The following is a 16,878-nucleotide window of genomic DNA, read 5'->3' as shown; positions in this document are numbered from 1 at the left end:
GGGGCTCGGTAGTTGTGGCTCGAGGGCTCTAGAGCTCAGGCTCAGTAGTTGTGGCACGTGGCCTTCAGTAGTTGTGCCTCACGGGCTCTAGGGTGCAGGCTCAGTAGTCGTGGCACACGGGCTTAGTTGCTCTGCGGCATGTGGGATCTTCCCGGACCAGGGCTCAAACCTGTGTTCCCTGCATTGGCAGGCGGATTCTTAACCACTGCACCACCAGGGAAGTCCCTGTATTTTATTTTTTAAGATGCCCCCCTGCCCCAATTGGATAAACTAAGTCACACAAAACCTGGCTCCACGCCAGCCATGGGATTTGACTAGGAGGAAGCAGAAGGTGTTTCGGTTGTGGGGTGGGAAAGGTAGTTGAAATGTAGACAATGACGATGGGATGAGCAGTGAAGAAAAGCAGCAGAGGGTGTGACCCTGGAGATGTCAATCCCAGATACAAAAAGGAAATCGGGTGGTGGGTATATACAATGTCCATGGTCTTTTAAATGGAATTACTCTTTTCAAAGTAATGAAATATTTGCCACAGACTAACGCCTGCTGTTTCAGGCTTTGGGAAATATAATGATTGAGTTCTTAGGACCCTCACACTGATTATGTGGCATTCCTGACCCTCATCCCCAAGATTTGGGTGGGTCCTGGGCCCCTTGCAGCAAGGTGTTTGCTCTGATTGATTTCACACCTGAGTCGTGGCAGAGGTCAAGTTCTGAGAGCTCAGTTACTTCAGATGGGTGCGTCTTTCCAGGTGGAAAGCTGCTTATAATTCTGGCTGTGATTAAGCATTTACTATGTTCTACTCCTCGAGTTTTCCGCTCTGACTTCCCTGGTTACTCCATCTACAGGGCAGGATGTGGCATCGGAATGTGTTCTTTATTTTTTTTCTGGCCACGCAGTACAGCTTGCAGGATCTTGGTTCCCCGACCAGGATCGAACCTGGGCCCCCAGCAGTGGAAGCACAGAGTCCTAACCTCAGGACTGCCAGGGAAGTCCCTGAACATGTTCTGTCTCTGAGCCTTTGCACCCTTCCTCCCACCTGGAGTGTCCTCCTGTCTTCCTTTCCCCTCCACAGCCTCATTCCAGCCATCTGGTCCCCTAGGTCGTTGGGCAGCTGACAACTCACATCTGTCTAGCGCTCTGCAGCCCAAAAGGCACTGTCTGTGTGAAGCTTCATTAGTGGCCTCCAGTGACCTGGAGAGATAGAAGAGGCAGATGTGACTCCAATGTTAAAATGAAAACCACCAAGAACACTTGAGGGGCCCATAGAGTCAGGACTCGAACTTGAATTTGGGGGTCTGTCGAACTCTGAATCTAGCCTTCGTTCCTCTCTTGTGTGGAGTTTGATCTCCTGCTACCTTTGCCTGTCCCGTTAGCTCCCTGAGTGCGGGGCCCTTGCCCCATCCTTGGTGCTATTTGTGCCCTATGTCTAATGCACATCAGATGCTCGATGAAAGGTTCTTAGCCACTTTCTTTCTTGAAGAGAATCTTACATCTTCTAGTTATTTAAGAAGTGGAATATCTTCTACCAGTTTTCTCCGAGGTATGAGGTTTGGACCCAAATTGAGTGGTTTATGCTGGTGTCTTGGGCCTGAGGGTGCGCGATGAGGTGGGCATGTTGATGGTATAGGAGTCAGCATGGTCCTGAGTTGGGACCATCTCCTAACCTGTGTCTCCTGGTTGTCCCCTCCCCTCCCGCAGGGCTGCCCATGTACATGAGGTCCCTGCGCTGGGCCCTGGCAGTCATGGCCGTGCTCCTGGCGGTGTCTACGGTGGCCATTGTGGCCCTGGCCTCGAAAGCAGGTATGGCACCTCCCCGTCCCCTCTCCTCCCCCTCTCCTCCCCTGCTCCCCCAGCAGGGTGTCTAGTCCTTCTAGCTCCTTTGTGAGAATTAGAAAAAGACATGCCCCCCACGCAGATGCAGCGTGAAGACGCAGGGCTCGGTGAGCAGAGGTAAGGGAGAAGAGCCCTTTCCTTGTGTGGACACAGCCTGCGCTTGGAGAGGCCTTGTGCACAAGCTGTGCAGCCTTCCCAGGGCCTGCCCGCATTGCTTACCCCCCCAAGGCTTGCCAGTTCCATGCCTCCAGATTTGCCCCCGATTTTTTTTTTTTTAATTTATTTTTGGCTGCGTTGGGTCTTCATTGCTGCACGTGGGCTTTCTCTAGTTGCGGCGAACGGGGGCTACTCTTTGTTGCAGTGCGCGGGCTTCTCATCACGGTGGCTTCCCTTGTTGCGCAGCATGGGCTCTAGGCATGCGGGCTTCAGTAGTTGTGGCACGTGGGCTCAGTAGTTGTGGCTCGCAGGCTCTAGAGCACAGGCTCAGTAGTTGTGGCACACGGGCTTAGTTGCTCCGCGGCATGTGGGATCTTTCCGGCCCAGGGCTCGAACCCGTGTCCCCTGCATGGGCAGGCGGATTCTTAACCACTGCGCCACCAGGGAAGTCTGCCCCCGCCCCCCCTGATTTTTGAACATCCACACATTCAGCTCTGTACGGTTTACCCTGCACTCACTGGTGGTCTCTGTGCTGCAGGGGCCAGGTGCCAGCCATGCCCCCAGGGCTGGATGTGGTCCATGGAGCACTGCTACTACCTCTCTGCCGAAGTTGAGGCCTGGGAGGCCAGCCAGGCTTTCTGCTCAGCCCACCATGCTACCCTCCCCCTGCTGAGACACACCCAGGTGAGGGGGGGGGGGGAGGTGGGCAGGAGAGGGGCGTGGTTATCATTACAGATTAGATTCTCAGTACTAGAAGGAACCTCAAAGATCTAGTCCAACTCTATGTTATAGAAGAAGTCACCAAGGCCTGGAGAAATAAAGTGACATGCAGGAGGACCGGACATCAGGTCTCCAAGATGTTCAGTTTGCTCTTCATTCTAAGAAGTGGAAGTGGAGCTGGGAGGGCTGGAGCGGAGATGCTCCCATCCAACCTGGTGACCAAGCACTTAACAGCGAGCTCAGGAACAAGTCTGTGCTGGCCGGTCTGTGGGAGAGACACACATGTACTCTCTGAGAGGTAGTCTGGAAAATAAATTACACTTAGTGGGTATTCCAGTCAGGTATTGCTATAATAATACCGGGTAACAAATCACCCCAAAAGTCAGTGACTTAAGACAATAGGCATCTCTTTCTCGATCGTTGGTCTGTGGGAGGACCGTGGATGGGCTAATTTGGGCTGAGTTTGGCAGGACAGCTCAGCTTCGGGATGCAGATTGGCTGCGCTTGGCTTGAGCCTGTGGTGCTCTAATATGCATGAAAAAGCACCGTTCTTTCAGTCAGTGCCTTAATAAACATTTACTGAGCACCTACACTGCGTTTGGCACTGGGGGTTCGATGAAGAGCCAGAGAGCACAGCCTCCACCTTCACGTGGCTAAGAGCAGCGAGGGAGGCAGAGAGTAATCTGGAAATCATAGAAATAGATGTGGAATTACTATATTGATCTATGCTATGAAGGGAAGGTGCACAATGCTCTGGTTATATATGACAGGAATATGTGATTGAAGGTCAAGGTGGGCAAGGCAGCGTGGACCAGAAAAAAAAAAAACAAAAACCCGGAAACTAAAAAAAAAGTTCAGGAGATGGACAGACAGCCTCCTGGAATCCTCTGTCTCCTGCTTCAGCCTGGACTGGCTGCTCACGAGGCCTGCTACCCAGCTATTGACTTGGAATTTCTTTTTACCTTCATCCTCAATATACCTTTGCCTCTTTCCTGTGTGAGATGCCGTTTCCTAGATTCCATGTCTTTTCTTGGTAAAGCACACCCTCTATAAATTTGCTGGAAGACATTTGAGATCTTTCATGTCTAAAGATACTTTTATTCTAACCTCTCATTTGATTGATAGCTTGGCTGGGTACAGATTTCTAAGTTGGAAATAGTTTACCTCCAGAATTGTGCAGATTTTGCTCCATTGCCTTCCACCTTTTAGTCCGACCACTAAGAAGTCTCATTCACGGGGATTCCCAATCCTTTGTATGTGACTCTTACCAGCCCCCCTACCCCAAACTCTGGAAATTTTCAGGGTCTTCACCTTTGTTCTTATTCAGTGTTCTGAAATTTAACAATAATAGTCCTTTGTGGGTCTTTTTCTTCATTTTTATTTCTGCTGCCTTATTTGTAATTTTAAGAACTCTTTTTGGTTCTTCAAATGTTCCTTTTGTATGGTGTCCTGTTCCTGTTTCAAGGATGAAGCATCTTCTCTTATCTCACTGTAAATACTAATTATCGTGTTTTGGAAGTTTTCTTCTGCTCCCTGCATTATCTCTGCTTTTATGCAAGTGCCTTTTATTCTGTGCCTTGGCATTTTCCTATACCTTGCCTCTAATATTTAAGCACTTTGGGGCTTCTCAATACAAATTAGCATGTTTCTCAGCTTCCTCCCACTCCACCCTTTCCTTGAAAAATCACTAGGCTTTCTTGGGTCTGCTAAGCCAATCAGTGTTGTCCAGCTTCCAAAATTTTGTCGACATTTCTCATCTGCTGTTATCTCCTCCCATTCTTATATCCTTTTTTCCCCCTTATGTTATTATTTAAGGAAGTTCCCTTCTATTCCTGTTTTACTAGGAGTTTTAAGCATGAATGAGTCTAATTTCATTGGATTTTTTTTGCATACATTAAGATGGTAATATCTTTTACGTTTCCTCCTTTAATCTTGTGGTTATTATTATTATTTTTTTAATTCTTGGCCTCTTGTAATAAGGTTTATTTAGCCAGGATTTTTTTCTTCCCAAAATACTTCTGTATTTGAGTTGATAATTTTACTTAAGATTTTCTCACATATGAAATTTCATTTCCTGCCCAGTCCTAAAATCAAAGGTATTTCCACCCCACACTGCAGGGAAGGCAGCTTCTGTATTTTTCTTTTCTCTGGGAGAGTTCTCATGAAGTGGATATAAAAATCTGCTGGAGAAAATGTTTTACATGAACATGGATTATTTTATTACCAGGAATAACACACTTTTCAAAAAACATGGGGAAATGAAAAAGATACAATGTAGATTGAAAAAAGTCATGTGTGATCCCAATATGGTAAATATATATGCAAAGAAAACATACTGAAAGGAAGTATATTAATAGCGGTTATCACTGGAGTCAAGATTACGAGCGATTATTTTCCTTCTTCTTTAAAGCTTTTTTAAATTGTCTAAATGTCCTACAAATAGTATGCACTATGATTAGGGGGAAATACTAGAGTAATGGTAGCCCATGGAGGCAAGAGATCAGAATATAATGTTTTCTGCCCAACCCAGCCTGGTTGCATCTACAAAATGAAGGCCAGTGGGAACTTGGTGAGTCCCTAGAGAGTGCCTGGACCCGACGAGGGGGGCGAGCTGGGCAGGGACTTAGCGGCCCATCTCCTGAGTCAGACCCACTGAGCACAGCAAGTGTCATCAGAAAACTGGTGAAGTAAAAGTTCCCTGCCCTCGGGCCTCTCATCAGACAGGTTCAGCCCACCATGGCCTCGGACATCGGCTGAACAAATGGCCTCCCTGTGGCTGGGGGTCCTCAAAGAGGGGAGATGAGCTGAACTACCCACATCGCAAACGGAGCTTGAATTCTTTTAAAACTAAGCAAACAGGATCAATCATTTGTAACACAAGTATATATTCAGAAAATATATCACAAAGTTTGGATACGCTTTTTCCAAAAAGGTGCTTCCAAAAAGCCCCTTGCAAAAACACCAAAGTGAAGATTTGGGTCTCAGGCAGTTAAAATCCAGAATATGACAACTGTGGAGCTCTGGAGTCCTGCTGAGTTCTGGACAAGGGCCAGAAGCTGCAGGAGGCACCAAGGCAGGTATGGGGAAGAGCAGCGGAGGACAGGCTGGCCGCTGGCAGAGGGGCTGGGCCACTGGCAGAGGCCAGGCTCCACGAGCTGGGATGCGAGACCCCAGGGACACACCAAGGTGCCAGTAGTACACGCAGCCCCAGGATAGACATGTCTTGTCCTCCCCAAGAGGTTAGAGGAAAGGAGAAAGTTTCAGTGCCTCTGTGCCATCAGTCATTAGACTCAGTAGCCATTGGTTTAAGATCAGCTTTGTTTTGCAGGGTCGGGGAAGGAAGAAGCTTCCTGAAATGTACACATTGACTGTAAGCCACGTTTTGAGTGCAGAAAGATGAAAACACGAATAAATATCATAGGATTCAGAAAATTAAGTAGTTTAAAACATTTAAATATTAAAGCAGAAATGTTTGAAGGCAGAAAGTAGAATGGTGGTTGCCAAGGGGAGGGGGAAATGGGAGTTGTATAGTGGGTGCAAAGTTTCAGTTGGGGAAGATGAAAAAGTTTTGGAGATGGGGGTGGGCGATAGTCCCACAAACAGTGCGAATGAACCTAGTGCCACTGAATTCTACACTTAAAAATGGTTGAAATGGTAAATTTTATATATATATTTTACCACAGTTTTTTACTTTTTTTTTTTTTTTTTTGCGGTACGCGGGCCTCTCACTGTTGTGGCCTCTCCCGTTGCGGAGCACAGGCTCCGGACGCGCAGGCTCAGTGGCCATGGCTCACGGGCCCAGCCGCTCCGCGGCATGTGGGATCCTCCCAGACCGGGGCACGAACCCGTGTCCCCTGCATCGGCAGGCGGACTCTCAACCACTGCGCCACCAGGCAAGCCCTACCACAGTTTTTTAAAAAGAAATGTATGAAAGGATGGAAAACAATTTACCTTAATTTTAATATGTAAAATATGAGATTTCAGGTAAATTCTGCTCAGGATCACATTCCCCTCCCCCCACGTTGGTGGCAAAGTTGGAGATGCACCAGCTGGAGTAGATGGAGGCCCCAGACACCTGTGCCATTACGGAGCAGTCCTTTGAGCCATAAATTACACAGAAGTTTCTAGAATTTACTTATATCTCCAGGCAATGCTTTTCCCACACCATAATTTTTGCTAACAATGGGAACAGGTTAATGGTGTCTGAGCTGCAAGGAAAAAGACGGAATGGAGTGGGTGGAGCTGGGTGGGGACAGGCCATGGCTCCTGTCACCAGGAGGCCCAGAGGGAGAGCCGCATGGCCTGGGGCTAGGACAGAGAGAAGGGAAGGATCACCTTGGCAATGCCAAGGCATCAAATGAGGTCACATATGTTGGAGTCAGACACGAAGCTTTGTACACCATCCAACGGACTGGAGGCGCCTCATTTAATGAGTGTGTACTACATGCCCTTGGCTTTGTACACAAAACATCTCCCCATTTTACAGAGGACCATACTGAAGCTCTGAAAGGTCGGGTAACTTAACTAGGGTCACTTAGCTTGCAAGTCACAGGACCAGAATTTGAATGTGGGGTGGCCTAGCCCCAAAGCTCTACTCTGCAGTGATAGCCCCCTTCTCGGCCCTGGGAGGAGCTCCAAGCTCTGGTGTGTCTTCCCGATCAGGCAGCTGATTGCTGCCAGGAGGTCGGGGCTGACCAGCAGGAGCCCCGAGTCTGCTGCAGCCACGGCAGTGAATGCTTGGGGCTGCTCTGCCCTCTGACTCACAGCTCAAACCCAGCCCAGGTTCCTTCTCATCCCTTCCAAAGCTCCCACGCAACCCTGCCCAAGGGCCCCAGCCTGTGGAGTCCAGCCAGAGAGGAAATGACCAGCCCAGGAGAGGCTGTACGTGTGCCTTGTGCAGTCTGGCCTTTGGGATTTCAGAAGGGGTAAGGTTGGCACCCTTCAGTCTGGAAGTTCCTTCTGGCTCTTCTCCCAGCTGTTGACCAGCTGATGTTCTCTTGAATGTCTGCACCAACACCTCTGGGAGCAGGGCTGGCCTGACAGCCCGATTGTTACCTGTGGCCCTTGCTGGTTATTGGCAGTGACACAGGGGAGGGGGGCCAGTTTTGTTGAGCTGGTCTACTATGTGCTGGGCTGTCGTGGTCAGTGGTGAATAGGGCAGGCACCCGGCGCTCACCAAGTTCACTGTCTGATACAGAAAACTGACAAGGAAGCAAGCCAGCCAAATGCCACACACCATGCTCTAAACTGTGAAGGTTGTGGCAGCCCAGGGGAGGGGGTCAGAATGGTGTCCCTACAGGAAGTGACCTTTAAACTGAGACCTCAAGGACAAACAGGAGTGTCACCAAGGGGATGGGCATCACTTGGTGCTTGCTTTCTAATCCCCAGGGTTAAATATAGAGGTTTTGTCTCTGTCAACATAAACACTTTTCTAGGGAAGAACTGAACATACGTCAAATTTATGTCGCGAATGTATGCTGCTCGGCGTGGTCTGCTTTTTTCCACTCGGCGTGATTTTGTGTCTACGTTTTCTTGCGCAACTGCATCTTCCGTGTGCTCATCATCTTTAACAGCTCTGTGAGTTTCCATCATGTTGATGTCCCATAATCTGCCTAGTTATTTCCTGACTGCAGAGCATTTGGGTGGTTTCCATTTTTTCTTTACAAATAGCAGTGTGATAATTTTGCGAAAGTTCATTTTCTCCCCTTTATGTACTTGGATTTCTTCCCCAAAGTGGAATTACCCGTCCGAGCAATAGGAACTGTGTTGCCACTCTTTTTTTGTAGCACAGATTATGTTCTGGAAAGACTGGGCTGGTGTGGACCACTGTCCCCACCTCTATCCACCAGTCCCCTGCACCAGGACTTACAATATTGAAACATCTTTTTCCAAGTTGAAACTTTTTAAATACAATTTTTTGCTTTAATTCATTACTAAAAATAAGATGACGCTGGGGACAATTATTTAAAAGAAAACAGCGTCTCCGCTAGCTCTCTAACATACTTGTTTTGCTTTTTGTTCCTTGTGTGTCTGCGCCCATGTGCGTACACATTTTTTCATTCTTATCATCATGCCACAACTTTATTTTTATTTATTTATTTTTTAAATAAATTTATTTATTTTATTTTTATTTTTGGCTGCGTTGGGTCTTCGTTGCTGCGCGCGGGCTTTCTCTAGTTGCGGCGAGCGGGGACTACTCTTCGTCGTGGTGCGCGGGTTTCTTATTGCAGTGGCTTCTCTTGTTGTGGAGCACGGGCTCTAGGTGCGTGGGCTTCAGTAGCTGTGGCACACGGGCTCAATAATTGTGGCTCACGGGCTCTAGAGCGCAGGCTCAGTAGTTGTGGCGCACGGGCTTAGTTGCTCCGTGGCATGTGGGATCTTCCCAGGCCAGGGATCGAACCCGTGTCTCCTGCATTGGCAGGCGGATTCTTAACCACTGCGCCACCAGGGAAGTCCATGCCACAACTTTAATTCAGCTTTTTCACTTACTATAACCCTTCATGTACTATGACTTTTCCCCACGTTGCCCCAGGGACTTCATACTCACCCTTATTTTGAATGGTCTTCATAATACTTCCGGAATGAATGCAATGTAGTTTATGCTCTTGCTGGCGACTGTATTGTTGACCATCTGCTCCCTGGCCGCCTCTGCAGCCTAATCAACCCGAACAGTCTTCTCCTGCCCAGTGAGGCTACTTGCTGTTTGTCACCTGGATTGCTTTGTAGGCTCCCAGCTTTGCTCATGCCCTTCATCCCATCTCTTCTCTGAGCTGCCTCGTTTCTCTGTCCGCTCAGTACCCATCGTGCATTGCTCGTGGGGATGGGCGATCACGTCCTGTCTCCCCTTGGGGAGGGCTGAGATGGGATTGCCCCCATTTCTGGTCCTCAGTCCTGAGCACAGTGCCTGTCAACCAGCAAGCATCTAATACAGCTTCCCAATTCCTGGTGTTTGGGGAGGGATGAGTCGCTTCTCTAGCTTGTGGAACTGGGAACTTGCAGAAACCTGGGATGGGGGATGGGGTAGGGGGACGGAAGCCCCAGGTGAGCCGTATCAGTGGCCCGAGAAGAATGACGAGCTGCTTTTCTCTCTCTCAGGACTTCCTGAGCAGATACCCAGTCACCAAGTACTCCTGGGTGGGGGCCCGACGAGGCCCCCATGGCTGGCACTGGATCGATGGGACCCCTCTGCCACCCCAGCTGTGAGTGACCGTGGGCCTGGGTGGGCGGCCCCTCTGTCCCCAACACGCTAGCATTGGGCCCCCAGTGTGACCCACGTGATACCACAGCAGGCGCCAAAGGGGCTGGAGGCCTTCCCCTCCATGTGTCGCCAGGTTCACCCCCCTGCACCACCCCCAGCCTAGGATGTCCCTTGGTTTCATTTAGTCCTCATCACCCCATCCCTTGTTTGGGTCCCACGCATTCACCCAAGAAGGACTGTCACCATGTTCTATGGATAAGGGGAGTGCTGCTCAGAGAGGTTTGGTGGTTTGCCCAGGGCCACACAGCTGACTCCCTGGGGCAAGAGGCGGGGCACATCATCATAACTCCTGCCTCAGAGCTCTTTCCAGACCCCCCGGGCTCCATGCAGCGATCCCAGCGGTACCCAGGCAGCGGGCACAAGGGCTGGGAGGGCCCGTCAGCCTGAGTACCTTCCCTTCCTCTCGCCCTTCCCCAGACTCCCGGAGGAAGACCAGCAAGAACCGGATCTCAACTGCGGGGGCCTGGAGGGAGGCAAGTTCGTGGCTTCAGACTGTGCCTCCCCCAGACCCTGGGTCTGTGCCAGGGGGACCAAGTGACTTGGGTTCTACCCGCCCTGAGCCTGCTGGAGGAGGCCAGGCTGAGAGCCGGGGCAGCCTCCTCCCCGGACCCAGACCTCCAGGTCTCCCCGCTCTGCTCAGGGGCCCCGCCTCGGCGAAGCAGGGAGCGGACTCCTGGCGTAGGGAGATCGCATCCGCGGGGAAGGAGACGTTCTGCGGCCCCGCGGCTGAGCGCCCGTTTGAGTGTCCAGCTGCTGAAGCGGATTTGTTCTGTGACCTTGTGGGTTTTTTTGGTTTTGGGTTTTTCCTTCTGAGCCTCAGTTTCTCCCTCATTAAAACGGCCACTTCTCATTCTCCCACTTACCTGCCTAGTCACAGGTGTGCACCCTTTCAGGCCTAGAGGGACAAAAAGGATGAACGGTCACAGGTGATCCCAACCTGGCTTCTCATCGAGCCCAGGAAGTGAGTCTGCCATTTCGTGGCCTTGGGATTTGGCAGCGATGACATTATTGCTACAAAGGCCACTTCCAGGCGGCCACGCACACCGACAGCGTCCGGAGGGCAGCGCGCGAGACGTGGCCACCCCGGAGGAGAGAGGAAGGAGGGTCCTGTCCCCACCCCGGGGGTTGGCAGAGAGTAAGGTTCTTTGCGGTAACTGGTGTGTGGGACTGGCGGGGCGTCCGGCCAGCTGATGCCCAAGGCTGGGAGGACGCAGAGAGGACACACCCCCTCTTGGCCGGCGAAGCCACCACAAAGCTTGGGGTCCGAGGGAGAAAGGAAATCAGAAATGTGGGGAGGCGTGAGGCTGCTCTTCCTGCCACAACTGTGAGGACCCCAGCCTGAAGGTGTCTCCCACTGAGGTTCAGTGAAGGGCCTCCGGCCTGGAGGGAGTGGCAGCAAGGTGGGGGGAGGGTTTGCTTAGCCTCCAGCCTGGAGAGACTTCCTCAAAGGACAGGAGACTGACTGTACCAGCCTCTGGTCGTGGTGCCAATCATGTGCAAACCAGCCTTCCTCTTTAAAGGCAGGCCAGGTGTCCGAGCTCCTCAGAGAAACCTTTACTGGTCCATTTGCACTAAGAGCTTGTACAGAGTGCGGGGCTGCCCGGGAGAAAGGGATGGAGAGTGCTAAGAGCACACCTGACAGGCAATAAAAATCTTAGACGCACTCTCGTGTTTCTCATGGCTTTCTTCTTATTTCAACTACAGATTAACCCCAGAGCTTGATGACATGTTCAGGTTGAACTCGCTTCAAAGCCCTTCTCGGCGAACGTCCGTGTCTGGTGGTGTCAGGCTGGTTTAACGTCAGCTTCAGGGCCACCGGCTTGGGGCCCTCTGGGCTCGGCGCTGTTTAGAATCGCCTGTGGAGCTTAAAAGATCCAGGTGCCCAGCGTGGGTGGTGTGATGCTGGGGCCTGGAAATCAGAGAGTTTTTCAGCTTCAGTTGGTGGGGAAGGGGAGTAAGAGAGTGACCTTTGACCTGCCGAAGTAGGAAGCTCCTAGTTCCTGTCCAAAGTTGACAAACGAAGGAATAGCAGTGTGCACTTATTATTTAGAAATATGGAGACAAATACTGGAAGGAATGGCAAAAATCATTTAAAGTGGTTGCCTTAAAACTAATCTGATGCCGATAGAAGTCAGGACAGTAGTTATCTTGGTCAGGGGGGAGGAGTATTAACTGGGCAGGGGGACCAGGGAATATTCAGGGGTGCTGGAATGCTCTAGATCTTGATCTGGGTGGAGCTGGGTACATACGTAAAAATTCATCAAGCTACATCCCTAAGGTTAAAACACTTAAATGCCTATCTCCAAGGAGCAGGAGCGAGGTTACAGGAGTAGTGAGGTTTTTCTTCTTTTTCTTAATATACCGCCTTTAGTTCTATTAACATAAAACCATATTCACTTTTTTTAAATACCCATATTCATGTACTACTTCGATAAAAAGAGAAATTATATTTTTTGCAAGGTCCAAAAGATTCTGACGTGCAGCCTGGTTTGAGAACGACGAGCTTCAGGAAGCATTCCTGTGACTGCCTTTTCTTATAACCTGTCATTATTTCTTTCACCGAGGTACATTTTCACAAGTTGCAGCCTCGCCTCACCTTCAGAGCGTGTCTTTCCCTTTCTGCTAAATGGAAGCTGGAAAGGTTCCACAGCAGGCTGGTCTGCGTGGAATTCCTCTGCGTAATTTTTCTAGTTTCTTTTTCCACCAGGCACTGCCAACTGCTGTTGTCTGAAATCCACACTAATAACGTTGCCCCCAGTACCGGTTTGTTTTATGGAGCTTTGGAGAACTGCCTCTGACACAGGCTGGCCCAGCAGCTCACAGCGGCCTCCGAGGTTACAGCTATGGACAGCTCGTTTGTGGAAGAGTCACCTGTGTGGAGCACACACCTCATCCTGAGACTGGGCACAGGGAGCGACCCCCAAGTCAGGTTTTTACCAGCTTTTCTGGTAATTCTGATGCAGACAGTCTGCAAACCACATTTTGAGAAACGCTGTCTAAAAGAGCCCGTATTGCCCCCAGGGGAAAAAAAAATAGTGTGTAGATATTTTGTCAACTTCACTGAGGTAAGAAAATGCATCCATCTCAGGAGTACCTTTTGACAACTGTTGGCACCCGTGTAACCACTGCCAATCAAGATGTGGAGTAGTTCCAACACTCCAGATAGTTCCCTCGTGTCCCTTTGTGGTCAATGTTCTCTTCTCCCTGATCTCCAACCCCAGGCAAATTTGCATTCTGTGTCTACAAATTATCTTTAGCTTGTTCTAGGATTTTACAGAATAGTAATTAAACGTACTCTTTTGTGTCTGCTTCTTTAGCTTAGCCCAAGGTTTTAAAGACTTGTTCAGGTTGCCCCAGGTAGCGGTAATAGTTCCTTTCTTTGTAGAGACAGATCACAATCTGTTTATCTTCTCTCTAGTGGGTGATACTGCGGTTGTCTCCAGTTTGGAGCTTTTATGAATACAATGCTGTGGACATTCGGATTATCAGTCTGTGTGTGGACGTAGGCTTGTCAATTTTCTTGAGTGCCTCGGAGTAGGATTACTGGGTTGTATGGTAAGGATGTGTTTAATTTGTAAGAAACTGCCAACGTGTCTTCCAAAGTCGCTGCTCCATTTTACAGACCCACCAGTAACGTACCAGAGTTCCGGTAGCTCCACATCAGCATTCGGTGTTGCCAGCCTTTTCGCGTTTAGACATTCTAGTGCGTGTGCGGTGGTGTCTCAGTGTGGTTTTCATTTGCACTTTCTTTTTTTTTTCTTTTTTTTTTTTAATTATTTACTTATTTTAGCCGTGTTGGGTCTTCGTTTCTGTGCGAGGGCTTTCTCTAGTTGTGGCAAGCGGGGGCCACTCTTCATCGCGGTGCGCGGGCCTCTCACTATCGCGGCCTCTCCTATTGCGGAGCACAGGCTCCAGACGCGCAGGCTCAGTCGTTGTGGCTCACGGGCCTAAGCCGCTCTGCGGCATGCGGGATCCTCCCAGACCAGGGCTCGAACCCGTGTCTCCTGCATTAGCAGGCAGACTCTCAACCACTGCGCCACCAGGGAAGCCCTCATTTGCACTTTCTTGACGACCGATGTTAACTTCTTTTCAGGTGCTCGTGGCCATTCGTATATTTTCTTTTGTGATTCTCCTACTGATGGTCCAGAGACCGTATTTGGAGAGCCTGCCTAAAAGATGCATATGCCCACCAGGACAGAGCATTTTAAAAGTGATGATACAAATGGAGAAATCTAAGATCTCCCCCCAACTTTGTGAAAATTTTCAAAATACAGAGTTGCAAAAAATGACATGACAAACACCCAGCTGCTCTCTACCTAGATCTAACAACTGTTAACATTTTGCCACATTTACTCTATGTCTGTATGTACAAAACTGTCAAACCATTTGAAAATGAGTTGCAGACATGAAGACACCTCACCCCTAAATACTTCAGCACACATCTCCTAAAAATAAGAATATTCTTCTACATAGTTTCAATTCTGCCATTACACTTAATGAAATTAAGTTCATATTCAATCTGTGCTCCAACTTCCCTAGTTGCTCCATTAATTTAAACAAAGGTCCAGTCAGGGTTTAAGCACTGTTAGGGGTTCTCACTTGAGTCTCTTTCAACCTGGAACTTCTTCCCTGTAACATGGACTTTTTGAAAAGACCAGGCCAGTCTTGTAGAGTGACTAATATCTCGAATGTGTCTCATTTTCCTGTAAACTGAAATGAGGCTTCGACTCAATATAAACATTGAAAAAAATTGTTTTCGCTATTGTTGAAGTATAGTTGACTTAAAATGTTGTGTTCATTTCTGCTGTACAGCAAAGTGATTCAATTATACATGTATATACACACATTCTTTTTTACAATATAAACATTTTTGACAGGAGTAGTTTGTGATTCACATTTCATTACCTGATAGAGCTTAACATTGATTTCAAGTAATTTGCACCAAACTTTCTCAAAAAGAAAAAATTCAGGGAGCTAAAACATGTAACTCATATATCCAAATTTGGATAAACATGGGCGTCTCCTCTGTTATTCCCAGCTTTAGAGATAGTATAAAAGTCAAATAAGGCTATATAAAAAGGTTTTAGAAATGATACCGTTCATCTGCGCCTTTGTTGTTCCCTCCTGGGACATACCATTCACAACGCCATGCCAGGAACAGCCTCAGGCTCAGGAGCAAAGAGATGTTGGGCAACTTTGTCGTGACCTTGGCTTCGCTCTGTTCCCTCCGTAAAATGGGCGTGATAGGATACAGCTCCCACCAGTACCACAGTGATGCACAAATCAAGTGAGATCAGGTGGGTCAATGTATGTCAATAATTCACTCCACGTTCGTTGAACATCGGTTGTGTTTCTGCGCCAGGTTTGTGGGAGGATGCAGAGAACAAGGTCCATTCCCAGCACTTGGCCTGGCTGCCAGCACGAGGGTGGGTGTTCAGGCAAAGGAGTCATTGGGGATGTTGGGGGTTCTCCCTTATCTGCTCCGACCTCCTGCGCTGACTGTGGAGCAGCCGTGTGGTCTGACGGTGACCCCAGTTTGGGGGTGGAGGTGAGCAGGGATAACTTGGGAGGCAGACCTGACACATCTAAGCCAAACATGCTGGTGGCGCAGTCCCAGTCCCCTGGCCATTGTTTGGTTCTGGAGCCCAGGCCTAAGCCAGTCAGGGATGTCACTAACTCTGTTCCAAATGGGAACACACCCCAACCGGGCCCCAGAGGTGAGAAAAGCTTGCCATGCTCTTTACAGACACAGGATGCGATGGTATTGAAACGGTGCGTGATGATGAGTCAAATCCATTCCACCTGCCTCCGGTAATTGAGGTAATTGAGGTCGTTTTAACACTTGCGTGTCCCCCAAACAGCACGTAGCCTAAACATGAAGATGTTTTTTGCCTGAGTTACTGTCCAGGAACTTGGAGTCTCAGATGAGCCGGTTAAGGCTGGATAGGATCACCCACCCTCCAGGGGTCACACATGGATGTCAGCTCTGTGACCTTTCACATGTGCAGAAGCCTGTAGCTTAGTTACGCCTGCGCAGAAGGATGATTCCTGCACCTTTTTCCAATCACCGTTCCCCACAAGCCCCACCCCTCACGCGCCCTGCTTCTTTCTTTGCCATCCTATAAATACCCTGAGCCGCTCGCTTTCCCAGAGGCAAATTTGAGATCTGAGGTTTGTTCGCCTCTCTCTCTCCCCTCTCTCTTCTCTCTCTTCTCTCTCTCTTCTCTCTCTCTTCTCTCTCTCTTCTCTCTTCTCTCTCTCTTCTCTCTCTCTTCTCTCTCTCTTCTCTCTCTCTTCTCTCTCTCTTCTCTCTCTCTCCCTCCCTCCCTCCCTCCCTCCCCACTCTTTGCCCCAAACTTTGGCGTCTCAGCGTTTGGTTTGCTGTGCGACGGGCACGATAAACCTGGTTGGGTAAAGTTTGGCGAGCCGGGCAGGAGAGGAAGTTCAGATGGACCTTTTGCTTGGTGCTTTTTAGCCCCTTGCTGGTACAGAGAGCACGTGGAAAGGTCCAAGCAGCTGCCTGGTCCATTTGTTCCACGACCGTCCCCAAATTTCCCCTGCCAGGTGCCACCGACATTTCATTTTGCAGCGGACGGTTTTGGGTTTGGAAGACATCTTGTGGGTGAGTAACTACGTTAAAGAAATCCAACTGTGCTTAAATTGTCCGATAATCCTGACCAGATCGTGGGCTGGGGGCCTGCCTACCTGGAGGGATTCTGGCCGACAATATAAAAGGTTACAGGCGCTGAGTTACTCTACCTGGGTTAGAGGCCCGGGGTTTTTGTCGTTGGTCTTGTTTGTGTCCCTCTGTGTCTGATTGTTTCCGTTGTTAAGCTTTGACTGCTGGGGATTGAGCTTGGTGATGGTGGCAAGGACCCTTAGAAAGACTTCATTATTGTGACCACCTGGAA

General features: G+C 49.3%; 1 protein-coding gene across 3 annotated transcripts in view; it reads left to right on the top strand.

The window, feature by feature from the left end:
* The window catches only part of KLRG2 (killer cell lectin like receptor G2), a 16,143-nt gene extending 5,484 nt beyond the window's left edge, over positions 1 to 10,659 (top strand). The window contains exons 2-6 of one of the 3 annotated variants that reach the window (XR_003795126.1): positions 1,699 to 1,800; positions 2,528 to 2,673; positions 8,145 to 8,286; positions 9,805 to 9,908; positions 10,385 to 10,488. Coding sequence is in view for 2 of the 3 variants with exons in the window: in XM_029233114.1 (XP_029088947.1) it covers positions 1,699 to 1,800; positions 2,528 to 2,673; positions 9,805 to 9,908; positions 10,385 to 10,505 (473 nt within the window). In the remaining variant the exon portion in view is untranslated. Of the gene's footprint in view, positions 1 to 1,698; positions 1,801 to 2,527; positions 2,674 to 2,781; positions 2,831 to 8,144; positions 8,287 to 9,804; positions 9,909 to 10,384 lie in introns of those variants that run through there. The other 2 variants (XM_029233114.1, XM_029233115.1) reach the window with 2 other exon arrangements.
* Positions 10,660 to 16,878: the final 6,219 nt, after the last annotated feature.

The sequence above is a fragment of the Monodon monoceros genome, unplaced genomic scaffold (genome assembly GCF_005190385.1).
Source record: "Monodon monoceros isolate NGI ecotype Baffin Bay Population unplaced genomic scaffold, NGI_Narwhal_1 Super_Scaffold_2, whole genome shotgun sequence".
NCBI lineage: Eukaryota > Metazoa > Chordata > Mammalia > Artiodactyla > Monodontidae > Monodon > Monodon monoceros.
Note: the sequence above shows the minus strand (reverse complement) of the source record. Positions and strands in the feature narration are given on the sequence as shown.